Source organism: Chlamydotis macqueenii, chromosome 5 (genome assembly GCF_036417535.1).
Source record: "Chlamydotis macqueenii isolate bChlMac1 chromosome 5, bChlMac1.mat, whole genome shotgun sequence".
NCBI classification, from domain to species: Eukaryota; Metazoa; Chordata; class Aves; order Otidiformes; family Otididae; genus Chlamydotis; species Chlamydotis macqueenii.
The window spans coordinates 19034823-19055957 of NC_141560.1; the positions used below are offsets into that span (position 1 = coordinate 19034823).

Below are 21135 nucleotides of genomic sequence, written 5' to 3' on the forward strand. Positions count from 1 at the left end.
TTATTATTGTAATCATGGCTGAGATCCAAAGCTGTAATCTAGGCCTTGATCCAAGATCAACGTATGGTCTTACAAAGGTGCTGGGGATAAATTTGAATAGGCCTGCCTGGGCACCAGAAGGTGGCTTGCTGACCTAGATTTGAATTTGGTTTGAGCTGCTGTGCCAAGCTTGGAATGATAAGTAATCTTGAACAAAGACTAAGATAAGTGTTTTAAGATCATATAATAGTGGATTATTTACTCAAAGAGAAATGGTCTCCAGTTGCACAGGGTTAATTTTTGAATATACTAAAATAATTTTCACAAAAATACCTCACTTATTATTTTAACTGATTTTTCCTATTTAGAAATGTGTTGATTAGATTAGCAAGTGCTAAAAATCTGGTTTATAACATTCAGAGTTTGTAGCATGAAATGCAAAAACCTGGCTATATATAGTGCTATGGGAACAGAGACAGTACATTGATCTTTACCCTCTCTTACCTGGATGTGGTCCTTTAGCTTGGGTTTAAGGTATCGTGGTTTCTTTTTTCCTCTGTGTTTCAGGGCAGATGTTGGTGAAATACATTCCACTATTCCTGAAACTGGGTTAACAAATCGGATTGTAGCTCTATTTGAACATGCAGTTCAGAGTGAAAATGGTACCCATTGTCCACTGCTGTGGAGGATGTATGTGAACTTTCTGGTAAGAAGAGAGTATCAGTTTTATTTTATTTTTTTTTACCATATTTTTAATTTTTCATGAACATAGCAACAGTACTGTATAAAAAAGGAATACTAAATGCTGCCATACCTATATGTTTTGCAAGGTGATGTATTCAAATTGTAATGCTCCTTATGGCTGGGAATATTAGGGAAAATGTAATTCATGTGGATTCAAAGGAGTAATAGCTTCTGACAATGTAATATTAATATAGATGCAGGTAAGTTACTGTGGTGGCCGTCTTGCACAGATTAAAAAATATGTCGTAAGATGTCAATAGATGGATTTTAGCCAGTCTTACTCACAATATAAAGGTAAGTGGACAGGGGAGCAAAATTTAAGAAAAGAGGAAGCAGACTGTAGGGACTTAGGATTTTATTATTTTTATGTAAGTAAAATCAGCAAAGATTACTTGTATTTATGTTTTAGACCTACGTTAGGGTCCTGTAAGGAAATTATAAGGACTCTGATATTTTAGTCAAATATGGGTCCTGATATTGTGTAACTTCACAGAATCACAGAATGGTTGAGGTTGGAAGGGACCTCTGGAGATCATCTCGTCCAAGTCCAGTGTTCAAGCAGGGCCACCTAGAGCCGGTTGCCCATGACAGTGTCTAGATAGCTTTTGAGCATCTCCAAGGATGGAGACTCCATAACTCCCTGGGCAAACCATGCCAGTGCTTAGTAACCCTCTCTTTAAAAAAATGTTCCTTGATGTTCAGACAGAGCCCCCTGTGTTTCAGTTTGTGCTCATTGCCTCTGGTCCTGTCACTGAGCACCACTGAAAAGAGCCTGATGCCCTCTTCTTTACATCCTCCCTTCAGGTATTTGTACACATTGATAAGATCCCCCTCTGAGCCTTCTCTTCTCTAGGCTAAACAGTCTCCACTCTCTCAGCCTCTCCTCATAGGATAGGTGCCCTAGTCCCTTAGTCATCTTAGTGGCCCTTCATTGGACTCTCTCCATTATGTCCATATCTGTCTTTTACTGGGCACAGGACACCAGATGTGGCCTCACCAGTGCTGAGTAGAGAGGATCATCTCCCTTGATCTGCTGGCAATGCTTTACCTAATGCAGCCCAGGATACCATTAGTCCTTCTTTGCAGCAGGGGCACATTGCTGGCCCCTGTTCAACTTGGTGTCCACCAGAACTCCTAGGTCCTTTTCTGCCAAGCTTTCCAGCTGGGTGGCCCCCAGCATATATTGGCGCATGGGGTTGTTTCTCCCCATGTGCAGGACTTTGCACTTTCCTTTTTGAACTTGGTGAGGTTCCAGTATTCCCTGACATAATCCTCTTCCACTGAGGGTACACTTTCCTTGCTCCACATTTTCCCCCTGGTCTCTGGGACCTGGGATCCCTGAAGGACAGTTTTGCTACTGAAGACTGAAGCAATGAAGGCCTTCCACACATCAACCTGTTCAATGTTCTGTGTAACCAGATCCCCTGTCTCATTCAACAGTGGGCCCACATTTTCCCTACCCTTCATTTTGTTACCCATGTACTTAGAAGCCCTTGCTGTTTTTGACAGGCCTTGCCAGGTTCAATTCCAATTGGTCTTTAGCTTTCCTACTTCATCCCTGGAACAACTTCCAAATCTGAATTAGAAAAAAATAATGCATGAACTTCTATGTCTTTTTGATTTATAGAATCATAGAATGGTTTGGGTTTGAAGGGACCTTTAAAGGTCATCTAGTTCAACCCTCCTGCAAGGAGCAGGGACATCTCCAACCAGATCAGGTTGCTCAGAGTCTCATCCAACCTGGCCTTGAACGTTTCCAGAGATGGGGCATCCACCGCCTCTCTGGGCAACCTGTTCCAGTGTTCCACCACCCTCATCATCAACTTTTTTTTCCTGATGTCTAATCTGAATCTACCCCCCTCTATTTTAAAACCATTACTCCTTGTCCTATTGCAACAGGCCCTACTGAACAGCCTCTCTCCATCTTTCTTGTAGGCCCCCTTGAGGTACTGGAAGACCGCTATCAGGTCTCCCTGGAGCCTCCTCTTCTCCAGGCTGAACAGCCCCAATTCTCTCTCTCTCATAGGAGAGGTGCTCCAGCTATCTGATCATCTTTGTGGCTCTCCTCTGGACCCTCTCCAACTGATCCATGTCCTTCTTGTGTTGGGGGTCCAGAACTGGACACAGTACTCCAGGTGGGGTCTCACCAGGGCAGAGTAGAGGGGGAGAATCACCTCCCTCGACCTGCTGCCACACTCCTCTTGATGCAACCCAGGATGCGGTTGGCCTTCTGGGCTGCAAGGGTGCATTGCTGGCTCATGTTCACCTTCTCATCTGCCAGCACTTCCAAGTCCTTCTCCTCAGGGCTGCTCTTGATCCATTCTCCGCCCAGCCTGTATTTGTGCCTGGGATTGCCCTGACCCATTTTGACGTACCCATTTTTTTCTATGTAAGAGGATTCAGCCTTCACAAGCTTCATCTGAGTAAGAAAATGTATGTACATGATCCCTTCAGTGCAGAATAATACTGTATTATCACCTTCACTGTTCCAAAGATGCTCTTGTGTAGTATGTGTGTAGCGTATCAGGTGTAAGTCTTGGTTAATGATTTGCACTCTCGCCCATTGCAGTATTATTGTCAAATATAGGCAAAGGCACTGACTTTAACTGAAAAACTCAGCAGAGGCTTTTTCTTCTAGTCTTTGCTCTATGACTTGTCTTACAACTAAAGCCCTGAAATTCCTTAGACATCTCTTTGATTATGTTGAAGGGTGTCACCAGTGTAACCTGTCAAATTGCATAGCTACCACATCATATAGTAATGATTCCTCAGCAGAACACTGAGCTTTTCGGCACTAATTTCTTTGTCACAGAGGTAATTGTTTTATTATTTCAGCTGTTACTGCATTGAAGTATGAACATTTTTTTTTCTTACACAGGCTTCAGTAGGAAAAAAAGAAAAAAGTAAAGGATTGTTTTATAAAGCCCTTCAGAACTGTCCTTGGGCAAAGGTAAGCACAGAAAAAATATAAACCTGTCATAATCTAGTTTTTGAAGTTCTGTATTTGGAAAAGAAAAAGTTAGACTTTAGCAGTTATTGTAGTGAGTTATATGTGAATGAGAGGAGAGATTTTGGAATAAGTAGTGCTGTAAGATTTTCTGCAAATACAAGATACATCTGAAATGGAAACAAACAGTGGTCAGTGCTCTTTGCATTTCAGAACAGAAAGGTGCTGCATTGCATGAGGCAATGAGTTAATAAATTCCCCTCTGTGTGATCTAGAAGTGATTGTGTCTTTCAGACTGTGTTTTATCATGAGCATGGTAATAGCAGAATTACAGGGAAATAAAAATGTCTTTAGTTAATAGTATAAGAAATTATTCAGGAGCACCTGCAACTCCTCAGGTAATGTCTGTATATGCTGCAAATGCTCCAGCGCCTCTTGACCTATGTTTTATCTTTTTGAATAAAATTATTTAGTAAGGGTTGGAAAAGACTTGATTAAACATCTGCATTGCTGTCACTGTAGAAATACTAATTCTGTTTGTACTGTTTTCAAGTATATTATATTTCTTACATTCTTGCTAGAGAGTTATTTGTGTATCTGTGTACTTTATATACTTTATACTTTTTATACTATGTTTTCTGCTACGATAGAAAGATCATAGAATGATAGAATGCTTTGGGTTGGAAGGGGCCTTACAGATCATGCAATTCCAGCCCCACTGCCCTGGGCAGGGACACCTTCCACTAGATCGGATTGCTCTGAGCCTCGTCCAACCTGGCCCTGAACGCTTCCAGGGATGGGGCATCCACAACTTCTCTGGGCAACCTGTTCCTGCGCCTCACCACTCTCATAGTCAAGAATTTCTTCCTTATGTCTCATCTAAATCTAGTCTAAAGATGGCACAAAAAAAACCCCGTTCTTACTGTCTTTCTAGGTACTCTATATGGATGCAGTAGAGTACTTCCCTGATGATCTACAAGAGACGCTTGATCTAATGACTGAAAAAGAATTGAGAGTGCGGGTACCTATGGAAGAGCTGGATCTACTATTAGAAGTTTGAAAGAAGAGTGTAGATGACTGGAGAAAGTACAGAAGCTAGTTCCAAAACTAACAGTTAGACCTGTCTCTTTTCAAACAGGAGCTCTGTTGGGACTTGGTACTATGTAATTTTTTTTAAGGTTTGTTGTTGTTTGGTTTTTGGTTTGTTTTTTTTTTTTTTTCCTCAACTTTTATATAAATTGCTATCAAAATTGAGTTCTACTAGCTGCAAGTATTCTGGAATCAAGTACTGCATTTTGCCCACAAAAATGCATCCATTTCCCTGAAGCATTGCTGCTCCCACAGAAGGATACCCTCTTATAAATAGCCTCCTGTTGGATGTTGCCCACATTTCTTACTCTATTGTTTGAAATTACATTCCTTAGAGTTCACTGGAGATCCAGTACATGCCAACTATGGTTTGGTGAGCAGCACAGGAAATAAACATCTGCCAAATGGATGCTCCACTGTCCTCCAGTTGGCAGGCTTCAGTAATTTCCTTCAGCTTGGTATGCGTGTGTGTATATATAACTACCAAGTCAAACAGCCATTACATCTGTACATATGCTGTTAGTAAAAGCTAAATCTTGGAGCAAGCACCTATTTTGGACTTGTATTTGTATGTTTTGACAGATGACCATTTTAATACAAATATTTATGAAAAATACACCTGAATATTTGAAAATTTATTTCTTAATTTATTAGAGCTGTGAGTGTATTAAAAATGAAAATGTATCCATAATGCATCTCTAAGCAGCTCACTTTTAAACAAGTTTTTGTAATTGGTGACTCGCTTTTGACCCAAATACAGGCAATCATCATAAGAAGAGGTCTGGTCTGTATTTGATCTTCGCCAAAGAAGGCAGAGTAGTCAAAACATCATTGTTTAATTAGTAGCTTCTATTCCAAGAGTCTTTAGGCAAGCTCCTAGAGGAGTAATATGAAATATGGTAACAATTTAAAGATACAGTTCTGTTAAATGTTTATTTTATAAGACAGAATATGCTGAAATATGTAAAGACTGTTTAGCGTCCCTGCTCTTGAGACCCAAGTACTCAGAAACTCATCTGAAAAGAGGGTACCTGCAGCCACTGCATTCCCAAAACTGTTTCAGAGGTTTTTCAGGAGCAAACTGACTGTCACTACCAGCACTAAAACAATTGAGATCATCCAACTGGTGAGATCTGATTACACGGGAAACTATGGCTGGACAAAGCCATACAGCCTGTGGCTTGGTTTTGCCTGTAGCAGCACAATGCAAGATACGAGATGTAGTTTAGACTGCACTTCATTTGTTTCTTTCTAAAATTATTTTAAATATTACATGGAATATGCAGAATTTTAAATAGCATTACAGCACTTCTTAAGAACCTTATAATATTGTTGTAGTTGCAAGTGATGCTGGTTTTGCTATAAAAGTAATTGATTAGTCAGTGTAAAAAATATTTTTAAAATCCATAGTTCTTTCAGAAATGACAGAGCTTGAATTTGAGGTAGGAGTTACTCTGTGCACTGAACAGTAGCATCACAAATTGTATGTGTGTATGTTTTTGCTCTCCCATCAAAGCAGAGTGCCATTTCCTCTAAAGCCCTGGAGGGGACATGGACAGGGGGGTGAAACTTGGTTGTGCTCCTGATCACAGAGCAGCCCAGGTTGGGAGGAACATCGAAAGATCAACTGTTCCAACCTTTTGTGGGACAGGGAGCCTAGGTGAGATTAGCTAGCACCCTGTCCAATTGCATCTCAAAAACTTCCAGTGATGGCAGTGATGATTCTTGTTCCAGTCAGTTTTCTCTTCTGTTCATCCCCTCCCCTGGGCCCTTAGCACAGCTTGTCCCCATGCAGCACGCATGCTGTTTCCTTCATTTGGGGTGCCCAGAGGCTGCTCACTTAGTCCAGGAGCTCCAGGAAGTCCTGCCTTTTAATTCAGACCCCAGTAGGTTTTTCTGTCCTTATGGGGAATATACTCACTGTTCAGTTTCTCCTGACCTGTATTACTTTTGTCTTGATCTTTGCAACTTAAGTTCAGAAATGTTGGAGAAAGTGTTGGAAGTTGCATTTTGCTGCAAAAGGTAAGAATTTAGTTTTCAAATATGTTTTGGTTTTCGGTTAGTGTTATGGCAGACGGTGTACCAGAACACAGTCCTTGGTTTAGCTTGATACATTCCAGCTTTCCTTCCGTCAGTTGAACCGATCTCTTTGTGGTGAGTGCTTCTAGCTAGCATTAACAGCCGTGCCCCAAATAAAAAAACGCCTTGCTCACCACACGTCATAAAGCTCTTCAGCCCCTCGAGCAATGATGAGATCAACTGCCATGATTAGAAAGTGCTAAAAATCCCCGGGTTTTTTGTGACCTTTCCAAGGAGACGGATCTCATAAGGCTTATAAGAATGGGTAATAAAACTTCCCTTGTTGTTTTTCAGTTTTCAGCTGAAAAACAACTCTGTTTCAGGGTTCCTGTCATCCAGATTAAATGAAAGCCTCTATTCAGCTGTAGGGTTTGTTTTTTAACAAAGGAACCACATAATTTTAATACGGAAAAACAAAAGCTCTTGGCCTGGCTGCCACCATTGTTGTTGCAGCACTGGCAGTTACCAAAGGGACTGATTTCTCTGTGTGTAGCTCTCAAATGTCTTTTACTGGCCAGCATTTGCTCCCACAGAAAGTTTCTAGAACAAAGACTGCACATTGCTTAACTGTGGTCTATATATGGAACTCTATATAAATCTTGAAAATCACATGTACATTTGGAAGTTACTTAGACCTTAACAAGCATTTCACAAAAGTACACTACACAGAATACTTAATAAGCAGTATATGCGTGGCTACAGCTTAGCAAAATAGAATTCTAACTCCTACAGCGATGGAGCTGCAGGCAATAGATTTGCTTAGAGGGGAAGGATTCATTTCAAGTTTACACTGCAGAACACCAAGCATGTTACTTGCAGTTTGAATTTTGCTCTGCATCGTCTACACCATCACAAACCGTGCACCTCTAGCACCTGGGCTGGGCAGTGCTGTATCTATGTACATCGTGCCTGGGGCAGCGTAGGGCCATGGAGCCTCCTACTGTGTTGGTTCCTTTTAAAGATTCTCTAGGAGTGAAGAAAGCCTGTTTATATAAATGAACTGTAACCCTCTCAGGGAAAAACAAATCTATAAACTCTTTAATGTTACAAGTACCTTACCCAAACATCTAAATCGTTAAGAGTATTAATGAGTGTCCACCTTGCTTTCTTGTAAGGACGAGTGCCAGATAGAGATGGGCACTTTAAAGTGTATCTGAATGAAGGCCGCATGGTTTTCATTACTTTTTATGGATATATGACTGAGGTACCCAAATGTGACTCCTGTCCTAGTTACTTAGCACCTAAAAAGAGATACAGGGAAGTCATTACTTTAAGAACAGCAGCAGTTTTAAGACTGTTGTGCCTAAAAGGGACTGATAGGTGGGGAACCCATTTATGCATGCCTCACTGCACGCTGTGGTGTATCAGCAGTGCAGTTCAGCTCTCTGAGACAAGCCCTCTGCTGTTGCGAGTGCTTTTTCTTTAAAGTAAGGGTGACTTACTTTCAGCCAGTTCCATGTACATAACAGGTCTTTGCCACCAACACAGTTCAAATAAATGTTTTATTGGGAAATGAAGTGTTACACTGACTGAAAAACCACAATCCACCAGGATTTAACCTCTTCAAGAATGAAAATTAGCTAGACTGTGGTTTTACACAAGACTGTCATCAAGAGTTCCTGACAGTCCCTGAAGAGAGAGATGACTTAAAGGTACAGTCCCTCAGGGGTTCCCTCCTGCTTCTTATAGAGAACATTCTCTTTAGACTTTTTGAAGTCTTCATTTGTTACTTTCATTCGCCGTTCCCTCAAAGCCATCAATCCAGCTTCTGTACAAATTGCCTGCAACAGAGAAAGTAGGAATAAGTCACTGGCTCTGTGCAGCTCCTTCAAGCCACAGCTCAGAAGACAGCAGCACCTTCCTACTGCTCTGACTGACTCTAGTAGAAGTGAAGAGTGTTAACAACACTTACATCCTTAAGTTTGATACTGTTAGTAGCAGTGAGGCATGTAAAACAATCTGGATAAAGCTAGATGAGTATGTCCCTCATAGTCAGAGGAACGCTTCCACGACAGAAAGGCAGCTTTGTAACAACAGTATTTCCCTCCTGCGAGGAACAGCTGCATCCAGCTCTGTTAACAGCAGATTGTGTTACCCTTCTACAATGAGGTGACAGAGTAACACCATGCTGGTTTAAGCTTATTAGTGTGTTAACCCTAGCAAGGGCTGTGTCTACTTAAGAAAAACAGACTATGTATGTCTGACGCTTCATAATCTGCAGTTGCATTTTAATCTGCTTGCAACACAGTCTCTAAAAATGCTTATCCTGCACTGTCTTTAAGTAATGTTAAGGTATCTTGCACTTTGCTAGTTTTAAAATTTCATATTCAGGTAACACAGGTACATACTCTTATCAACACAAGCTACCTCATAATTCCAGTTTTGCCAAGTTCGCCATTTGTAAAGCTGAGTATGTGACGCTCAATGTATTTTAAAGCCATCCAACTGTCCCTCAGTGATGTAGCCACAGGTAGAGAACAGTTTCAAGAGACAATGGTTTTGGATGGAGTAATAAGGAAGTTTGCTTTGTGTTTTGAAGTGTAACAACGGTGATGTACACTGACCTTAATATCTGCACCACTGAGATCATCTTTTGCCATAATCAGCTCATCCAAAGTCACATCATCTGCCAATGTCATCCTACTTGTATGAATCTGAAAGATTCTTTTCTTGGTCTTTTCATCAGGTAGAGGGAACTCTATTTTCCTGTCGATACGTCCTGTGCAAAAGAAAAGGTCAGTCTTAGTTTAATTGCATGCAGCTACTGGAAAAAAGAGCAGGAAGAACATTTCAAGGTTAGACTGACAGTAACTGTCACACCACAATCAATCATGTGTTAGAGTAGAAAGTGAGATCAGACTATTATTCTGTTTGTAATGAACAGGAAGCTACTGGAGCTGAAAGATAGCATGCTGCTGAAGAAGTCTGTGTTGTTACAAGAGACACCTCACCTGGGAAGTGTGAAAAGCCATAGCATCCTTGAGTCACATGTAAATATAAAAAAAACCCCAATGTGTCACAGCACAGAAAAGCATTAATCAAATACTTATGTTCTTGTAATAAATTTTATTCTACTTTGAGATTACATTTAGCTCTGCACTTTGATTTTCTGCCACATATATGTACACACATACACACACTATATAAATCACTGTGGCAACTTGAAGAACTCTTCTTCCCTATATAGCCAACCTCCTAAAAAAAAAAAACAAACCCAAAGCCTGAAGGACGAAGGTTTTGCATAAGATGTTCTGTTGCAAGTCCCTACCAGATGTTTCCTTTGTCAGCAGAGACTTTGGATGTTCTAGTACCCATTGTTCCAACTTTAAAGAGCAATCTTTTTAAAAATATTTTCCATCTCCAGATCACTCCTGGTTTTTTTTAGTTTTACAGTATCTTTTCTAAAAAGGGCTGATGGCACTGCATAGGATATTCCAGACTATTACACACAATGGTAAATCAGTCTATCGAGCGGCTAGAAGTGCCCTTGTTACTCAAGCAGTAGTTGTAATTTAAATACCTGATAGGTGTAGGAAGTTTCCTTACAACACATTTTAGATCATTTTAATGTCTTTTAATACTAGTTAGTATTTTCTCATCTGTATTCTAACAGCAACTGTTTCTGATTTGGAGGGGTAAGGCTAAGATGGTGACAAAACCAGACCTTCTGAAAAACAAACAAAACACACCTCTGCAACTTCATCCTGTCTAAGTGTTTTCTAAACTCCTTTGGTCCATACAGTCTAGTGACTGTTCAAGAGTAGTTCTTTGACAACTTCATCTTAAGTTGTCTTTGCTCTCTACCTTACCTCTGTTACTTTAGAAGGAGTATCTTTACAACCTCTTCAACACTTAGGATTTGCTTGAGGACACTAACAGGAGGCTTAGCTTATTCCTTCGATCTCTGTGTTGCTTTCTAACTTCTGATTTAACAGACCCCACAGATTTATTATGTTTTGGTACATTCTTAGCGGCCGTTTAAAAATACTACTTGTGTCTGTTCAAGCTCTTAGCTCAACATGTAACAGGTTCTGATTTTAACAGACCAACATAGATGGGATGGTGAATAGAGACAAACCAGTCTTGCACTCTTTTTGCTAGCCCATGTTTGATGAGTTATGACAAGTCCTTTCACAAGAGAAGTGACCCAAGCATACACAGCAGAAAGTCTTTTACCTGGCCTAATTAAAGCTGGGTCCAGTGTTTCTATTCTGTTTGTAGCCATGATAACTTTAACATCCCCTCGAGAGTCAAACCCATCCAGCTGGTTCAGCAGCTCCAGCATTGTACGCTGGATCTCTCTCTCACCACCTGAATTTGAGTCATACCTTTAAAAAAAACAATATAGTCAGAAAAAGTACTATGTAAATTTAAGAACACACATAACGGTCACAAACACGTAAAGACAATAGTCTGTGGTGGTTGGTGGGTTTGTTTTTTGGGTTTTTTTTTGTTTGTTTGTTTTGTTGTGGTTTTATTTTAAGTTCATCCATAGAAAACAGGTGCAGGTTTTCATAAACTCATTGTGACATCTAGGTAAGTAAACAGATGCTGAACTATTCTTGTAGCTAGCAAAAGTAACAGCAATCACATGAAGGAAATCTGTCCTTTTTCCATCTTTGTTATGTATTTGGAAATCTCTTCCCTCGTAACAAAATTAACAAATTAACATAAAAAAGAAAAACCTAATTCTTAAAAGCACAGGCATCCACTTCATAGAAAACAGCTTTTCACTCATTTTTCCATTTCAGAGTTTTTTTCCTTACACACACAGTTACAACTCTAAGCCCTTCAGCCCTACTAACGTGGATCCTGGTTTAACTCTGCCCTTACTGGCACGCAGGTGCCAGTGGCTGTATTTCTGTGCTTTGTAGTTTAGCTATTTCATTTTGCTAATATCAGACTAGATAATCTACATCCAAAAAAGCTCACCCATGTTTAGGAACGCTTTGAAGCAACATAACACATGGAATTCTTTATAAATGTTATGCGCTTCACCATTGGCCCAATCTCTTCCATATGCTGAAATACATGGGGCAGAAGCTGCCTTATCCTGCAACTCCAGGCTACTGGCTGTGTAATAATATGTGTGAGCACCTTTTTATTTAAAAAACATTTGACTGCTTTAAAGACTATTTGTATTGGACAGCTCCAGCCAGCTGAAGGAATTTTCCAAGTAATACAGTTTGAATATAGGCTGAGCACTAGTTTAGTGTGAGACACGCAATGCTTCTCCAGTTCCACATCACACACTGTAACTTACCACATAATCTAAAAACTTCTAAGTATTTACCCACCTATCTGGAGAGACAGACAATACAGGGATATATTCTGTATTAAGTACCCTGCTCTAGTGTTGAATTGCTAAAGCCAATTACTGTGTATTTGGATTTGCACTTTGAGTATACCACATGAACTTACACACAGTGTCTCTTTCTGTTTAAGATACTCCATCATAGAGATGCTACCAGCTAGCAAAAGAACAGAGGTTAAGTCTCCGGTCATATTCTATATAATATGGAAAGGCTGCGAAGTATTTTAGTTTCAAGTAAGTTATTTGAAGTTTTACTTGTCAAAAATGCTTACTTCAAAAAGACTATTATGAAAATGGCAGCAGAGCTGAGAAACTGAGTATCGGTACGGCTGCAAAAGAAGTGTTTCTACTACACCACCTATTGTCCCTGGCAATGCTTGCATGTGAAGAGGAAGCTACAGTACTGTACCTCTTTGTACCAATGGCATCAATTTCATCAATAAAGACAATGGACGGAGCATGCTCTTCAGCCACACGGAACAGTTCGCGCACAAGCTTTGGACCATCACCCAAGTATTTCTGTATCAGTTCTGAACCAACCACTCTCAGGAAGGTTGCCGATGTTTGGTTTGCCACTGCTTTGGCTAGTAAAGTTTTACCTGTTTTTAGTTGGAAAGAAATACTGTAACTGGTTTGCAGGTTAAAAAAAAAAAGTGCTTTAACAAAACAATCACATGCAACCTGTGACAAACTTGGCAATAGTTTTATACTAAGCAAGCATAATTTATTTTACTTGTGTTAGCTGAGCACAGTTGTTACTGTATTGTAAGCTACCTGTGCCAGGTGGGCCATACAGAATGACTCCTTTGGGTGGCTTTATACCCATCTCTTCGTAATACTCGGGATGGGTGAGAGGAAGCTCCACAGACTCCTGCAGCACAAGAAAAAAAGAAACTGAGCCTTTCTAAACAGGGAGCACTCTCCACAGAAGTCCCATGGGGATCTGGAGAACAGCATTAATAACAGCAATAAAGGCAAGAAGAACTTGCATGGGCAAGAGTTTTGTTTAGGTCCCCATGTCTGTCTAGCAAAATTAAACCAAGAAATGCACTGGCAAGATACAAAAGAACACTCCATGCACAGCAGTTAGTTCTGCTCTCACTTTTTTAAGCTCCCAGCACAACAGCTATGTTGCTAGCTTACTTAACAATGTAAATTAGTACATCTGAATACCTTGATTTCTTGAATCTGGTTGTCAAGGCCACCGATGTCAGCATATGTCTCTTGAGGAGCTTTCTCAACTTTCATCACAGTAACTAAAGGGTCTGTGTCATCCATCAGAACTCCTATCACAGCATGAACCTAATTCAAGCATTAAGAGTTGTCAAAGAAAGCAAGTAGCATTAATACAAGCTCAAGCCTAAACCAAATGCTTATCTATTTAGTTACGTGAAATAAACAGTGTTTGCTCACAGACCCTCTGATCCTGTGATTCTCAGAAAAAAAAAAAGGCCAGTTAAAACCAGTACAAGAACTTGTGCTTCTTTTTATAAAAACAACTCACCTTATGATTTAGCAAAACAGAGCAGCCTGGCTCTAGCAGATCCTTGTCCACAAAAGACAGAATACTGACGTAGTGTTCCGATCCTACAGATGTGGACACGATAGCGTGGTTGTCATCAATGATCTCCTCCAAGGTACCCACGGACATCGGTGTTCCTCTCAGATCATCCACCTTTGATCTTTCTTCCTGTTGTCAAGACAAATCCAAGAAATATCTCAAGAACACAGGCAAATGCATTCTTGTACAATGCTGCAGGAAGAGCTCACACTGAACATAACGGAACCAGTCTTTGCTATTGTTTCGCTGCCCCAAAAGGACCAAAAGCACAGAATAGTAACAAAATTCACTGTTATTTCAGTCCTGTCCTATGGACACTACTATATGGATGCGCACAGCTAGAATATTCCTTCTTTCTCTGCCAATGGGTATCTGGGAGCTGCACTTCGACAGAAACAAAAAAAAACCGCTGTGGCCTCATCTGTAGTAACCCATGCTTGGACTAAAGCTGTTAAATATTAGAAAAAAATCCTCTGTTTTCTGGACAGTAACTGAGATTGAATGAAGAACTTTAATATAGATAGTATGTTTCTATTGACTTACACACTTATAGCACTTTATTTCCATTGCTTTTGTATGAAGTAGTTTACATTACAGCACTTACTGTAATATTAGAATTAACACTTCACTCAAACCTCACCTCTTGCTTTTCTTCCAAAGGTTTCATCTGTTCTTGATTTCTTATAAATTCTTCCTCCATTAACAGATAATCTTTAATTCTCTCCAGTTTCAACAATTTGAGTCTGCACTGTGTGTGAGGAGTCACTGTAATCAAGCAGAATCACAATATTTTAGACCAAGTTTGACACAGTACCAACTATTCGCAAGTCATTACCAGAAATTCTGCTTTATTTTCTGACAATAACTTCTATATGAGCAGCAGTCGCTTGTCCCACTGTAATTCTAGATAAAAAACGTTTTCAAAGATAACGTTTCCCCTGCATTTCTCCTCATTTCAATTTCTCTCTCTCTTATCCAGGAATTCATGGGCTGCATCTTACATAAAAGCACAAAATAGGATTATTGTAATGTTAATTAGAAATAAAATTACGTTTGGCCTTCTGCTTAATCCTGTGACCTATCTGCAGCCAGCTCTAGGGGAGAGAACGGCTCTGCAGGTCTCAAAGAGCCAACAGTCCTCAGGACTGCTGGGGCAGGCAGAATGCTTACCCAGGGGGAGTTTGCTGGCAGCATCTGGTCCCTTTGTTTTCTTCTTCTTTTTCCCCACTCTGGTTGGAACTGGAGGTTCATATTTCTTCTTCTTATCCTTATTCATAAAGTGAATTCCATTAAAAAAGCCAATCATGTTAGGAGCACAGACTGAGAGAGAGCTCAACTTAAGCTGAATGGCTACGTAACAGAACTGTCTCTTTTGTGATATACAGCGAGAAGCCCGAAAGGAATATTATTTTTATTTTTTTAAGTTCAAAAATTCTTCTCCTGCTTGTGTCACATCCCTATTTCTAATTTAGATTTCTGTCAATTTTCAGTGAATATAGAACACAGAAGGCTGAAGCCTGAAGTAAATCACAAACTTGTACATGAAAGGATGAAGAAAATACTGAGTCTGGACATTCCTGTTGCATTTTAATCAACAGGTAACACGCCTTCAGTTTGCCAGCTTAGACACAGTTTGCCACGTACGTTATATTTCCATCTCCAAAGGAAACTGGAAAGGCCTCCAAGGATCCACAACCTGGAGCACAGACCTCATGCAGATGACAGCATGCTGTCATTTTCAAACCAAGACTAGCTACTTAAGCGACAGCTTGAAGGCAACTAGTCTTTCCTAATGCAGATTCAAAGTTTTATTCTTTATAAATAAATTACTACTCCCAAATAACTTCAGTTTTTCTTTATAGTTAAGCTTCCTTTTCTAGTTTTGAACAACAACCTGTTTTCTCCAATGTGCATCCAGAAAGGCAAAACATTTCATCAAAACAAGCAAGATTTGAGTAATTTGATTCAGTTCCATGTACATGAAGGAAAAAAAAAAAAAAAAAGTAAAATAAAGCCTAGTGCAGCCAGCCTCTGCAGTAGCACACTTGCAGTTCATCCTGTAAGTACAGGCATTTGCTTTTAGTTACCTTGTCATCCTTCTTGCCGCCACCAGGACCGTGCCCACCGCTCTGACTTTGACCCTACGTAAAAAGGAAGGAACCAAACCAACAGCCAAACATAAGCACACTGCTATGAATTCTGAAACTCAGGGACAGCTCCACGTAAACAAACGCCATAATTTGGTTTCTCCTATCTAAACAAAGTACTAACACGGCCCAATTAATTGCCAAAAGTCAGTGAATAAAGAGAAGATTGGAGTTATGAGGCAGGGGAGGCCGTGTTTATCGGTGCGGTTTTGACTCGGCTGCCGGGGCCCTGCAGACCCACGGCTACAGGGCCACTCGACTCGCAGAGCAGCGAGCAACCAGGCGAGCCCCGCCGTGGCGGCGAGCCCCACCTCACGACCCCGCCGGGCCTCAGCGTAACCGGCCGCGGCCCCGCCGGAGGCGGCCTAGGGGCCCAGCGCCGCCGGTGACTCCGCACAACCCCAGGCAATGGCGGCGGGAAGCCTGGGGAGGCCTGAGCCCCCCGCTCGCGCCGCGCCGCCGGCACGGCACGGCACGGCACGGCACGGCACGGCACGGCACGGCACGGCACGGCACGGCACGGCCCCTCCCCCCGCGCCGGGCCGCGCTCCCGGTGCCCCGGGCCGGGTCGCGAGCCGCTGTCTCACCATCCTGCCGCGGCGCCGCACCGGAAGTACCGCCCCGAACAGCGCCCGGCGAGGGGCGCGGCGGTGTCGTCACTACGGGGTACGGCGAGGGCCAAACGCGACGGGCGGCGGTGTGGGCGGGGCAAACGCTGAGCGGCGCGAGGCCGCGGGTCACGTGGCCCCGGTGGCGGCCCCGCGGCCCCCGCGTAGCCCCCGGTGGCGGGGGCGGCCGGGCGCTCGGGGTGCGAGGCCGGCAGCGAGCGGCAGGGGGCCCCGCGGCAGCGCTGCGGGCCGCCGAGAGCGGGAGCCGCCGCCGGGCTGTGGTCGCTGGGGGTTGTTCCCCGTGCGGCGCTGCCGGCGGAGGCCGCCGCAAGCCTTGCCGCCCGCAGGCCGGTCGGGTCGTGTCCGAATTCGCCCTCCCGAGTGCCGTGAACCGCTTACTGCAGAAAAAAAAAGTGACTTCGGCCCCCTTGGCAGACACCTTGTGGTGGCATTGCAGCTCCTGCCTAAGTTGCAGGATCTTCTGAATGCAATTTCAGATTCGTAACGCTTGTCACTCTCCTTAAGAGAAGAAACACGTTGCAACGGCGAAGTGGAGGAGAGATTTTCCACAGTCTGCTAACAGCAGCTTTTGCTTCAAAACCGTGGAACTGCCGCCTCTGCCATAGAAACCCAGAAGAAAGCAGAGTTAGTGAGATATTTCATTCACACAGTTTAGGTCACATCAGAACAAGAAGCTCATGATGCGTATTAAAGACTGTAATAACCAGCTGCTGCAATGTTAATATCCATAAAAATGATACTGAAACCTCTGAATGTGCCTTAATCCTGGTAGTTCAAGTTACTTCCCTCAAGCACTACAACTTAACCGGTAAGGGATCGGTCTTCCTGGGAAGACCAAAACACTCCGGTTGTGCTGTGGCACAAGAAGAAATGTTGAAGAGTTTGCAGCTCTCGCTTTCTTTGTGTGCCTGCTTGGGGAGTGGTCCTGCTCCTGTCAGCTGTCCTGGGAGGTTCTTTAACACACCACATCATGAAGAATTCATCAGTCACACCTTACCCTTGCACACGCTGCATAACTGCTTTTCACGTGTGGCCTGGTACAGTGGACGAAGGTACGTGAACACTGCGGAGGACAGCAGCTTTACAGCTCAAGAGAGTAGCCTGAAGTATGGCAAGGAACTAAAACAGAGCTAATGTTTTACAACATTGATGGAAGGATCTTCTACTGAGAACAAATCTGTACTAGCATGCTGAGTACTGCTTGCAGGAAATGTTTTCAGAGTGCTACTGGTACTGGTTGTTCTCCACCTGTAGCTGAGCTGCCGTGTGTTTCGACTGTTCCAACTATATAAACGGGCATTTGTTCTGTGTATGAGATGCCAGTGGCTCTTCTTCCAAATGTTTGTTTTCCTGTAACACTTTTCCATCTGTGTTTTCAAAATAAATAAAGACATCCAACCTTGTTTTAAAGTTAATTGCAGAGAGAGTAACCAGAAAAGCTTCTCAGTAATGAAAGAATGGAAATACAAATAACAGAAAGCAAGAAAGGGGATTGTATGTCTATCTAGGAATGAAATCCAAGCTCCAGGAGTTTTTTAACTGCCAAGAAAGAATAGACACTGTGACCTTTCTGTTAGGACTTGTTGCTGTGGGCTGACCTGTGTGGGGGTGTAGAAGCAGAGGAGGAAGACTGGAAAATATTCTTTATGACTTGTATTTGAAGTTACGGGGTTTTTTCCCTAGACCTGATGCTTCCTTTCATCTCTTGCATCAGCCAGTCAATGTAAAAGCATGATTTTTTTTTTTGTGGAAGAATTGCTTTTCTTACAGGTAGCACTAGAAGAATGCTGGTAAAGTTTTCAGGAAGTCCCTCTCCACAGGTGAACATAGCATTCATCGCCTACAGAGCTCTATCTGTCTGTAATATTCCTGGGGAAATGCAGTAGAAACTTACAGTGCCTGCTTTTGACATTCCCAAAGGCAAAGCACAGCCTGAACTGAAGCGTATGCTCCATCCAGAACCAAACGCCTCTTTTGGGTCGAGTCTGTTTCACACTGTGTCCTCGCAGCAGAGCTCCAGTCCTTGTCTGGGGCCCGCAGTGGCTGCTCCCTGTCTGCCTGCTGCTGAACCGAAGTGCCTGCCTCCTCTGCGGGAGCACTGGCTGTGCCACCCATGGACTTGGGGGATCTTCAGACGCTGTCTCTTCTTTGTGGTCAAAGCTCTGTGACAGGATATTGCGGGGTTGTGTGAGGAGTCGGTATGAAAGGTATGGATGCTTTTGTGAGCATCACTATCAGCAGAAAGGTTATAAACAAGGTGAAGGTATAGTCTAAAAATACCTATATTCTGCTTTCACCCTGTTAACCAGCATATAGACTATGTTTACATCCGCCACTGTTTTCAGTGTAAAGATCAGAGCATTCATAAACAGTACCGGCACTTTAGAGCAGTCAGTAGGATGTGGGGTATGTTTTGCTCTGATGTTTTTTCTTTCACACTTTCTTTAGAATTCATGTCTGAGTAGGGAACTTTATTTACCAAATATTAATCTATCTGGCTGAGCTGTGTAGAAAGGTGTGAGGTTTTGATCTTTTGCTTTGGTTTGGTTCTGTTTGTTCACAAGGGTTACTGTTCTGCATTGTGGATTTAATCTGACTTTTCTATTATTTTTGTGCTTTTATGAATTAGCTGCATTTTTATTATGGTATCAGCTGTTCTGTAACTCTTAAGGACACTTGGAATTAAATGAAATGAAAACAGATGTTCTCTCCTTAATTTAATAATTTGCTGTCTTACAGGATTGCGTCTGTATTTCTTTTAACCTTACAATGTACAGATGCTAGAACGTCCTCTTCCTCAAATATATGCAAGTTTTCCTCTCTTCAAGCTCACTTTAGATTCAGGCATACCCATATTTATTCAGATTTATACCTGTAATTGGAAGTACTGCTTATAATTCAGATTTCTTGTCACTCTTTTCCTTACAACACCCTGATTTTAATGGCTCGTAGGTTTGCAGTCCTTTGAAGTGGGAGAGTTACTTCATAAGCTGACCAAAACGGTGGGGATGTAAGGTGAATCTAAAAGCTCCGCTTTGCATTTGCGAGTTCCCAAGGCACATCTGTGACAGCATCTCTGGTTTTGTAACCTTCATAACCATTAGGAAATTATATATGGGAGCAACAGTAAAAGGATTTCGTCAAGGTTGTCTCCCAGCTAATTCTCTGAAATAGATGCTGTGGAATAGCTGTGGCAGAAAACTTGAATCACAGAAGGGAAATGCTGTGGTTTTTGAACCGATTTCCTGATTTGGAGTGATCTGGTTAATGGCTTTCTATTCTTGGGGTTAGTAACGCTGGCTAAGTGCTATAGAAGTGTGGTTCTGTAACCTGATCACTTGTCCTGGCTTTACACATCCAGATTTTTGGTTTGATTGCAAAGTATGGATAATGTTAAATTAGGAAGTTTAAACAATAAATATGTGTAATGATCCAAGTGCCTCTCATTTTTTTTGTGTTACCCTCACTAGAAAAAAAACAAAGGATCAAGCAAGCAGGGGTAACAGGAAAGAACACACAGTCCTTGTTTGCTAAGATTAACATAGCCTTGGGGGCGTCAAAAAGCTTCTCTTCGTATCAAAAAATATTAGAGTTGTTCAGGGAGGGTGGGGGGTTTTGTGCTTTGTTTTTCTTAGCGTTTTCTATTCACTCTTCTTTATTCTGAAGTAAGCTTACTGCTGATCTTTTAGGCGTATCGTAAAGCCCCCATCTCTGTTCCCAGGCTTTTGAGGAGGAAGAGGGCAGCTGAGGGCTGGGAGAATATTGGGGTTGGGATTAGTACGTGGCAAAGAGGTTTATTTTCCCTTTGCACATAGAGGAAATTACTAGGATTGCTTGTGTTGTTAATTTGTCTTTCTTAATATATGTCTAGATGCCTAGAGCTTTTAATGTTTTCCTAATTTTAAATAAACAAGCCTACAGATGAGAAAAAGATTAATCTTGCTATTGTAGCTACAAATAGTGGGTTACATTTTCGAAAGTTGCAGTTTGGGACCCCCTCTTTTCATAAATGGGTTATGAAATTACATTCCCTTCAGAAATTAATAAAACTGCAGATTATTAAGGACCATTTGGAAAAGATTTTGTGTGTGTGTGTATGTGTCTAAATACCCAATTAACCATTAAGTTTCTGTGCTGCTTGCAAGTTCTTAAAATTAATTAGCATGTAGCTATGTGAAGGGCAGTTATTAGCAGGGTACTTACCCCTTGTAGGCTCCCCCCAGAATCAAGTAAGATAAGTTTCTCCTCCAGTTCAGAACAAACCCCATCACCTCCTGGAATAGTCTTTTACTTTTCATTGCCCATCCAGGGAACTAGGGGCATGGCTTTTTTTTGACTAAGCTGCTCAAATAAGTGCCTTATGTCCGGCAGCATGATTACTTCCTCCTTCTCCCATCAACAAGACTCAAATATAGTGATTAAAAAAAAAAACAAACCAGGAGTGTCACCTTCACCTCCATTCTTTTCCTGAAGCCTGCATTGTACATTTGCACCAGTTCGTTATTGAAAAGGAGTGGAAGCCGGGTAGATTCAGCCCTACATCAGCGACTCCTAGCTAAAACGCAATTGATGTGAATTACTGGGTGTGTACAAAGACAACATTTCCTTAGAAAAGATTCATCTGATGTTTCACAACTGGAATCATG

General features: G+C 41.9%; 2 protein-coding genes across 4 annotated transcripts in view; one reads left to right on the forward strand and one right to left on the reverse strand.

Moving 5' to 3' along the window:
• The window catches only part of NRDE2 (NRDE-2, necessary for RNA interference, domain containing), a 37661-nt gene extending 32739 nt beyond the window's left edge, over nt 1-4922 (forward strand). For both annotated transcript variants that reach the window (XM_086749139.1, XM_086749138.1), the window contains exons 12-14: nt 547-685; nt 3602-3673; nt 4605-4922. In XM_086749139.1, coding sequence (XP_086605265.1) covers nt 547-685; nt 3602-3673; nt 4605-4730 — 337 coding nt within the window. In that variant the 3' untranslated portion in view covers nt 4731-4922. The remainder of the gene's footprint in view (nt 1-546; nt 686-3601; nt 3674-4604) is intronic.
• Nucleotides 4923-8322: 3400 nt separating this feature from the next.
• PSMC1 (proteasome 26S subunit, ATPase 1) lies at nt 8323-16548 on the reverse strand. Of its 2 annotated transcripts, XM_086748494.1 has the most exons (11): nt 16448-16548; nt 15801-15854; nt 14884-14980; nt 14354-14478; nt 13657-13842; nt 13326-13454; nt 12927-13023; nt 12562-12751; nt 11015-11166; nt 9403-9557; nt 8323-8619 (listed from the first exon to the last, which is right to left on the reverse strand). In XM_086748494.1, exons 1-11 carry the CDS (start codon nt 16448-16450, stop codon nt 8485-8487), a joined length of 1323 nt encoding a protein of 440 aa, XP_086604620.1. In that variant the 5' UTR covers nt 16451-16548; the 3' UTR covers nt 8323-8484. The 2 variants fall into 2 exon arrangements, with proteins under 2 accessions (XP_086604620.1, XP_086604621.1); XM_086748495.1 differs by lacking the exons at nt 8323-8619; nt 9403-9557 and adding an exon at nt 9564-10033.
• Nucleotides 16549-21135: the final 4587 nt, after the last annotated feature.